The sequence below is a fragment of the Ruditapes philippinarum genome, unplaced genomic scaffold, assembly GCF_026571515.1.
Source record: "Ruditapes philippinarum isolate M1 unplaced genomic scaffold, ASM2657151v2 ctg99_1_1_1_1, whole genome shotgun sequence".
NCBI classification, from domain to species: Eukaryota; Metazoa; Mollusca; class Bivalvia; order Venerida; family Veneridae; genus Ruditapes; species Ruditapes philippinarum.
Genome location: NW_026859045.1, coordinates 171,816 through 181,131, shown reverse-complemented (window position 1 = coordinate 181,131; position 9,316 = coordinate 171,816). Strand labels below are relative to the sequence as shown.

The 9,316-nt window shown below is 31.5% G+C and overlaps 1 protein-coding gene across 1 annotated transcript in view; it reads right to left on the bottom strand.

Annotated features, from left to right (window-relative positions):
- Window positions 1–5,747: 5,747 nt before the first annotated feature.
- LOC132754992 (uncharacterized) overlaps window positions 5,748–9,316 on the bottom strand; it is a 56,653-nt gene continuing 53,084 nt past the window's right edge. The window contains exons 13-14 of the mRNA XM_060745768.1: window positions 8,616–8,651; window positions 5,748–8,186 (exon numbers count right to left, since the gene is read on the bottom strand). Coding sequence (XP_060601751.1) covers window positions 8,173–8,186; window positions 8,616–8,651 — 50 coding nt within the window. The 3' untranslated portion in view covers window positions 5,748–8,172. The remainder of the gene's footprint in view (window positions 8,187–8,615; window positions 8,652–9,316) is intronic.

Genomic DNA, 9,316 nt, shown 5'->3' with positions numbered 1-9,316 from the left:
TATGGCTGTGTATGAAGAATAATTTGCAAACAAACGTTTAAATAGGCCATATATACTTTCAAAATCTTAAAACCTCATACTGTACTTTAAGCTAGCTGAGATCCAAATAATTTGATAAAGCTAGGCCATACTTCACATCCGTGTAGCTTTACCAGATTGTTTCCTTTTGTGGCTGAGGGGTTGCCGGAATGAGGCATCAGAATTGCAGCAACTGTTTAAACCTGCGTGATTGTTAGATGCGACTTAATCGAGTCGATGCATCTCTAAGCCATGTAAGCAGGTGAGGTGGTTACGCATTTTCATGTATTACTGTATTCTATCATTGGTCCACATGATGTCAGAAACATATTAATGAATGACAAATTAAGAACAAGCGTGTTTAATGTTTATGAATGTTTTTGTTTGTTTTCACAATAATGAATTGTGTATTTTCATAGTATGTAAATATAATTTTCGTTGTATTATTTTCGCTTAATTCTTCTCAAGTAATTGGTTTCACGCGGATTTTAGAGAAAATGTCCCGGTGACCTTGACCTCTGATCGTAATTTCTCAAAATCGGATGGAATCCTTGGCAATGTTCCAGCCAAGATCAACAACCTTTTTCTTATTCAGTTTCAGTTTTGCGTTACTTGAAACAAACTTTATTAACAAATTGTTATAATGACCATGACCTTATGATCTCAAAATCAAAATGAGTCATCAGCTTTGAACAAGGATTTTTCACAAACATCTATAATTTAATTGCCAGAAAACAAATTGGAACTATTTATAATTTATAAGCCATAAGAGATATCCGTGCTGTTACTTATTTAATTTCAAGTTATTTTTAGATGGAGGAGAATAAACAAAATGTCACTTTTACCTTTTGTGGTATGACGTCAAAATATATTTCGGGTATTTACTCTCCTTGGGCAAATTACTTACCAAGTTTTGTACGTCAAATCTTAATCTGTATCAAGTTATTCATCGGACTAGGGAATAATTTAGCTTATTTCCCAGTAACTGTTAAGGCATTTAATATAAGACACAATATTGCAGACCTTTCTATTTAGATAAACTATTCTAAGCTACTGAAAGAGCGGAATATATTTATTATTGTAATACTTGTTTTCTTCTTCTTTACAAATAGTTTCACTTTCTTATTTGTTCCTTTTAAAAGAAACCTTGGAAATAAAATAATATATTATATGTACGTCAATACGTGGGCATCTTCCTGTTTACTATGACAACTTTTGTAATACGCACGAATTGTATTTATAAAACATAATTAGTGACTTTATAAATAGTCTCGGTCTGCGTGATTTTATTTGGCTATGTTCAACGGTAATTCAAACAATGGATAATTCAAACAATGAATTATCGCTATATTTTCAAAAAAGAAAGCATCCTAATGAAACCAAATGCCAAACAAACATGTGCAAATTTATATGACGATAACAAACGGAATGTTAATAACCTGCCATCCAAATGGTTTACATAGAGGATATTTGTTTAGTTCAGTGTAAGATCGGAATATATTTCACAAAGTGAGCACCAAAAGGTATATTTCACGAGTGGCGCAGTCACGACTGAAATATGAACTGTTGGTGTTCACAAGGTGAAATATATTTCGATCTTACACTAAACTAAACAAATTTTCTTTTTATTATATGCAAAGAAACGTTTTAAAAAGACATTAAACCTAATACTGAATGAAAAGCGCCCAAAATAATAATACAACGTGACGTCATTTACGACGTCACGTCATTGAGTTGGTACCCAGTAGGCCCTACTGTGCACGCTGGTATTTCACTGAAACAACGTAAGGGGCTAAAATTCAAAACAGTGAAATTATCAAAGTGGTATCAAATTACCAGTTTTATATCACTGATATATTTCTATAAACCACCGAAAAGCATGTAATAAAATATGTTAATGAACTTTTTAATGCCTAAAATCAATATTTCCAAACTTGGATGCGTTTGACTTTGACGCTTTTAGATTAATAATATACACGGGAGAGGAAGTGTTACACGAAGGATGGAGTTCTTATAATAACTTGTTCAGGAGTTCTTGTGATAAATGTCACGGAGTTCGTCGGAAACATCTGTATATACTACAAAAACACTCGTTAAAAGTGGTTATTTTCATCATTCAAAAATGAATTTTAGGTGTTAAATTAAACTTTAATGATAAAGCTTGTCTTTCACCTTGTATTATGTGTCAAAAACTAATTCACAGGCTGTTTTTCATCGGCTCTTGCTTCAAATCTGCTAGTTTTGAGTAAAATTTCCAAATTACTTGCCAATTCACAAGTTTTGACCGGTTTATTTCTTGTCTTCATCCTTGCCATACATAATTACCTAATTATAATGCAAAATTGCAAACATAAAACCCCGGCTAACAGATTTATACCCGATTTTTGAAATGTCCCGGAGTTCTTGTGATAACTCTGAAGTGTCACAGAGTTCTTATAATAACTTTTGTTATTGACAGTGTGTTTCTTGCGCTAAATCACGGCACGTTTGGCGTGTTTTATTATTCAATGAGATTGTAAATCATTAGGAAATGCAGTACGATCATCCTTTGCACAAAAAAGTGTCTGCAAAGGATAAATAGGTGATAGGCTATCATCTACAGTAAGAATTGAACCAGCGGCCACTGATATTCAGCAGTATAATGGCTTAAACCACAAAAACAAAATGTCTCAAAACGTACACGTTGTTTTCAGTTTCACTTGTTTTAAGCAACCACCTTTCTTAAGCAGGCAATATATAGGATGCTTCCCTTACCTAAGGGCTAAGTAATTTGTATCATTTTATACCATAATAAATAAGTATATAACCAGGACAGTTTTCACATCTATGTCTTAAAAAAGTACGATACATGATAAAACTCAACTGAGCTTGACTCTAACTACCGATCTCTCGAAAAAAATTGAACTGTTCCTCCAGGTTCCAGATTTACCTAAAATGGGATTTCAGTCATTGTGCATGGGCATGCAAACTAGAATTCCCTAGGTGTTGCTTGTAAGTGTCGCAAGTTTCCTTATATAACTTAAAACAACAGACAAAACTTTGAAACATATTAATCGCTGTACTATTATTACTGCTGATTTACATAGAAAACAAATGTTTCTCAGATTGATGCACTAACATAGATCCTTAACTGAGAAAAAATATACTGTATGCCTGGATGAAAATGGTAAAGGGCAAGAAAACTGCTAGGGGCCGGAAACTGCTAGGAAACCAGTACATAAATCTTTTTTCCAGTCTACGAAATCTGCGTAAAACAAAGAAAAAATACTATGAAAAAGAAACGGGGGCAAGAAATAATATCTCTTGAACTAAAATTCACTCAAAAACCAACATTATATATCCTATTTTTTGGCGCAAAGGATGAGCGTTCTACATTTCATGATGATTTACAATTCTTGAAAAATAAAACACGCTAAAACGTGCCGTGATTTAGCGCAAGAAACACACTGTCAATAACAAAAGTTATCATAAGAACTCTGTGACACTTCAAAGTTATCACAAGAACTCCGGGACATTTCAAAAATCGGGTAAAAATCTGTTAGCCGGGGTTTTATGTTTGCATTTTTGCATAATAATTAGGTAATTATGTATGGCAAGGATGAAGACCAGAAATAAACAGGTCAAAACTTGTGAATTGGCAAATAATTTGGAAATTTTACTCAAAACTACCAGATTTGAAGCAAGAGCCGATGAAAAACAGCCTGTGAATTAGTTTTTGACACATAGTACAAGATGTAAGGCAAGCTTAATCATTTAAGTTTAATTTAACACCTAAAACTCATTTTTGAATGATGAAAATAACCATTTTTAACGAGTGTTTTTGTAGTATATACAGATGTTTTCCGACGAACTCCGTGACATTTATCACAAGAACTCCTGAACAAGTTATCATAAGAACTCCATCCTTCGTGTAACACTTCCTCCCCCGTGATATAACTCAGACAAAAAGGAAAGAAAAAAGCAAACATAAACCTTGAGTTTATGCCAGTGAATTCCATCCCAAGATAAAGAACCATTATTAATTGTTTATTACGGAAGCGTCCTGGTGCAATTTAACATGTTATATAAAAACGATAACTCCTACGTAGGAGATAAAAAGCCTACTTAGGAGTTTATAACTTTGTAACTGTCAAGTAGGACTTTTGAACTGCTACGTTAGACTTTTAATCTCCTACGTAGGACTGTAGAACTCCTACGTAGGGGATAAGAAAAGTCTAATAAGGAGTTAATAACCCCTACGTAGGACTTAATAAGTCCTATGTAGGATTTTGTAACTCCTACGTAGGAATTATAAACTCCTACGTAGGACTTTTGAAGCCAATGCTTACAGACACCTCACCCCAAGACACTCTATACTCCAGAAACCGGAGACACTGTACTTAAATATGAAGTGTCTACAATATTTCAGATTTGAAATTTCGAAAGGGGGGAGGTGGGAGTTAAGTGTCTTGTTCTATCGCAGATATACCGGTCCGGAATGTTGAGATTTGCAAAGCATTTTGTATGCATTTCTTATAAAGTCCTACATAGGAGATGCAAACTCTAAATTAGGCGTTTTATCTCCTACGTTGGAGTTATAATATCCTATGTAGGACATATAAAGTCGAATTATTAACTCATAATTAAACTTTTTTATCTTCTACGTAGGAGTAATGAAGTCCTACGTAGGACTTATAAACTCATACGTAGGACTTGTAAACTCCTACTTAGGACGTAGATACAAACTCCTAATTAGGCTTTTTTATCTCCTTCGTAGGAGTTATAATTTTTTATAGAACATGTTAAATTGGCATCAGGATGCTTCAGTAGTTCATTCTTAATTAAAGAATATGAATAAAAATGAATTTGTTTATTTTCGATTTGTTTGTTTTTTTGCTTTGTTTGTTTGTTTTTTTTTGGTCATATTTTGTCATTCAAACACTTTTGTAAAGGTCATATGGTGAATTTCTATTTAGCTAGCGGCAATTTTACACTATACTACTTCAGACTGATCTGTGCAACTTTAAAATGAAGTTGCCCCCCCCCCCCCCCATTTGAATTGTATTTATATTTTAAGTTGAAGTCGGATATCTATGTGTTTACTTTCGCAAATCAACATGTCACAACACGTAACAGTTTAACCTGTACTTTAGCAACACCAGTTGGAAAACATAGATGCTTGTTACTGCCAAGATATTGTGAAGAAGTTGTTTGGACAATTCTTCGAGGGGCTATGCAAAGTTATACAAAATCCACTATAAGTTACGAATCTTAACTTCCCTATCTAAACCGATAGCACTTTATCAAATGATTGATTATCAAATGTGCATTTACATTTTTATATACAAATGTATTGAATATTCGCTCTTTATAAGTAACGACAATTTGTTAAAGACACATCATTCACATTTTTTTTGTGGTCAAGTTAAGCATATCTCAAAAGATTGACAAAAAACCTAACTTGAAATGATCAGGATTAAAAATGCGCCGTCTTTCTATCAAATGAACATAACATATATATTCTGAAAAATAGTGATAGAATTGTCCACGAGTTATGTGGATTATTGATTATTGTTGCGACGAAGAATGCAGAATTCAATAAAAAAGATAGCAATAACAAGTTGAGGTCGGGTCTTCTTTCCTGTCAACACATCATTATTACTAAGGTGAGCATAATGTCAGTTTATTGTTAGAGGAATTGAACAGAAAACCGCGAAAGAAGTTATGAAAAATACATAAATGCAACAACATAAGCCACAACGAATTTTATTACCACAACCATTTTGACAAATAATCTGATATTTTAACAAATAAAAATACAGTAATAGATAATAAAAAGCAACCACAAAACAAAACAAAAATGCTTAATGTATTTTCATAGTTTGCATTTTTATTGCAACAGAGAACTCGTGTAATTGTTTTAACCATTCGTTGAAAATCCAATAGTTCAGGTGGTTACTAAATGGCAAAATATCACAACGTGGCCAAATAATCCTTTAAACACGGCAAAATGAAACAGTGTGTTTATTCGAAACCGGTTTGATACCAGCTGAGTCACTGTGTTAATAGATTAATAATTCTAAGAGTAAAGCAAATAATATCTACTATTATGTAAAGTCTAAAACGAAGCGAAGGATAACCATACTAAATAATATTAAATATGAAATGAAAAATATATTTGAAAAAAAGAAACATATTTTATATTAAATGTTTGTGTATAAAATAGTGTAAGCTATACAAACCTTTAGCTAATTAAACGCCTCAGCAAAATCAAGTTTATATTACATAATTCGCTTAACATTGCCTTAAAATATAAAATAAATAAAGGAAAAAAAATGTCAAGAAATTCGCATGCATTTATATAAGCTCGTGCGTTATCTACATGCCAATGATATTCAAACACCTAAATTTTCGTAACCAACTGGACATACTAGTTTCAAAAAATTGTAAATACAAGCGTTAATAATTTTTCTATAAAATATTAATATATAATTTATTTACAATTATACGTCATCTTTCAATCATACAATACCATACACATATCCTTGTATCGATTTCAACGTACTGCATAATGACATTATTATTTTTAATTCTACATTAAATCGCAGCAGGTATATTTTTTTATAGATAAATTGAATACAAAAGCCAACATTCACCAATGAATCAATGTTGTAAAATTGCAAATGAGTGTAATAAATGTGTCATGACTATAATGGACATGTATGGACTTGTAAAAATGTTTTTGAACGCACCTATCTGAACAAGATGCATATTAGAGACAAGATCTTATGTGTAGTTAAAGATATACTATGCTCAAATTTGATATTAGAAAATATTTATAATTGCTAAACAATCTCTTTGCATATATAAAATAAGTATGTTTTGACTTCACACAGAGTAGATATGTTATGTTTTAAGTTTTACTCACTATAAGTGGTCAAAGAGTCCTAACAATGACAGTTTTCTCAGAAAAGACCAACTTGACTTCAGCTGTTATAGGGAAAGCAGCTTCCCATACATAGTTCATTTTGTATCTAAGTTAGACATATTCAGTAAGAATTTAATAAATTTCAATGTAATTAAAATATTATGCTCAAGGATGAGCATAGTATATCTTTAAAAGAAACTTTCACATGTCTGGGGGTAATTTTCTACATATGTCTGTTTAATCAGTACAATATTTAATACATCACATGACATAGTAAATGGCAATATGTTGTTGATTTATCATCATTTGAGTATGAAAAACAACAAAAACAACAAAAAACAACAACAACAATAATAAAAAACAACAAAAAAGTGATTATACAAACACTCTCTGTATTGAAACATTCTGTCATTTTATTGGTACATGTACTTTAGTTTCAATCATTCATAAATAGCTTGCAACACATTTCATTTAGCAGAAGAAAAAAAATAACTTAACGAGTATTATTAAAGTATATTCTCAAGATCATTAACAATTAAAAGAAAGATATTGTTTCACTACCTTTTCTTACATTGTAGAACGGATACATTGCCTTCCTTATTATTTTTGCAGGCATTATTTTAATAAAATGGAGAACTTGACTTTCTAGATAGAGAATATTTAAGAAATAGCGAATTTCAGAATATTAGTTTTCTTCACTGATTTCCTTTTGCAGGTAAATTTGCAGATGAATTTCTTTAGGAAAAATATTCTTATAATTATGTAAAAAATGATTCTTTTCGTCTTATAATTCAAGGCAAATAGAAAGATATTGTAGACATCAATCATCAAATGAAAAGACTGAACTATATGAAGTGATCCTTTATCCTTTGTCTTATAAATACCTATCATTTACCCTTTTTACTCACTTTCGAGTGTATAATCCTTACAATGATAATTCTGTAACTTACAAAGTATATCATATATAACTATTACTACATAAAAAATGTCAATGTATTTTTTTACAAAATATTCCCAAACACCAAGGAAAAAAACGTCAATATTAATCTTATGTAACGAAAATTGTATCCAAATATCCCCATTTCTATTCAAGGTCAAGGTCTATATTGGCATAGATTGATAATTATATTTCTTACATACACTGTAATAAAGAGAAATATGTACACATCAGAGAGCAATCATGACAATGTTTTTCCTGTAGAGCTAATAAACGATTTTTATTTGTCACCATTTTCTTGTCCATATTTTTACAATTCTGTGTCTGAAAAGTTGATGAAAGCACACATATAAAGCTTTATTATTTTTTGCCATTTTTTTTAATTTTTAGGTAGTCAAAATAAGTTACTAATGTCCTTAACTGAATTTAAATTGAATGTGTACACTAAATACTTGGAAAGGAAATTATCTACCGGTATGTGTTATGCTTGTTTTCAAACCCATATATATTGAGATGTAAAATGATAAATGTTTGTAAAATTTCTAAATTAGATATGATGAACTAAATACTGGAATTCAAATACTAAAATGGTCAATTCGTGTCATAATCAGTTAGTTATATTAAGAACATTATCATCTTAAGATGAATAATTCTCTTACAGGTTGTAGTTTGATGTTAGATATCTTATCATATCTAATGAAGCTTTATACATATTAAATAGTAAAGAAGGAAAAACTGAAATAAATGTTATACCTTTAGACGAAGCAGTCGGGGACGAGGACCTTGCTCCTGAAACAATACATTGTTAATGAAAGTTACTAAACTGTATACTCAGATAACATGCAGAAAGACTAAGTTCCAATAGGCCTTGAAAAAATTTGACTTAAGCACCAAGTGTGTGGGGTAATTTATATTTTTGATCGGCAAAAAAATAAAGTGATCACAGAAGATAATCTAAAAAGAACACTTATGTCTGGAGAAAGGGCAATATAGTTGTTATACAGCGAACATTTACTATGAATGGTGGGGATGGTTGTGATGATAGTTTACATTCTATAGCACGGTTCACACATTGAATTTTACCAGAGAACAGTTAAGCCACTGCATCTTTTCTTGGCATGTTGTCAGATAGTTTACCAGTATTTGTTACCTTGATTTTTACAAGGAACTGGTAACTTCTTTACATGCCTGAGCATAGGTACAGTGACAATGACCGTATAAGGGATTTCATGATCATCAATCACTAAACTAAAAGCTAAAAGGACGGACGTTACTATGAATAGTCACCGATGTTTTTTTAGCGCTACTGAAATCACGTGACACATTGCTCCGACATTGATTTCGACTTTTGTGGACGCCGACACGACCAAACGATACATTTAAAGCGACATAATCATATTTAATAGGGGTGATCTTATGAAGAACTATCTTGTCGGCGGGATGAACTCTTCGTA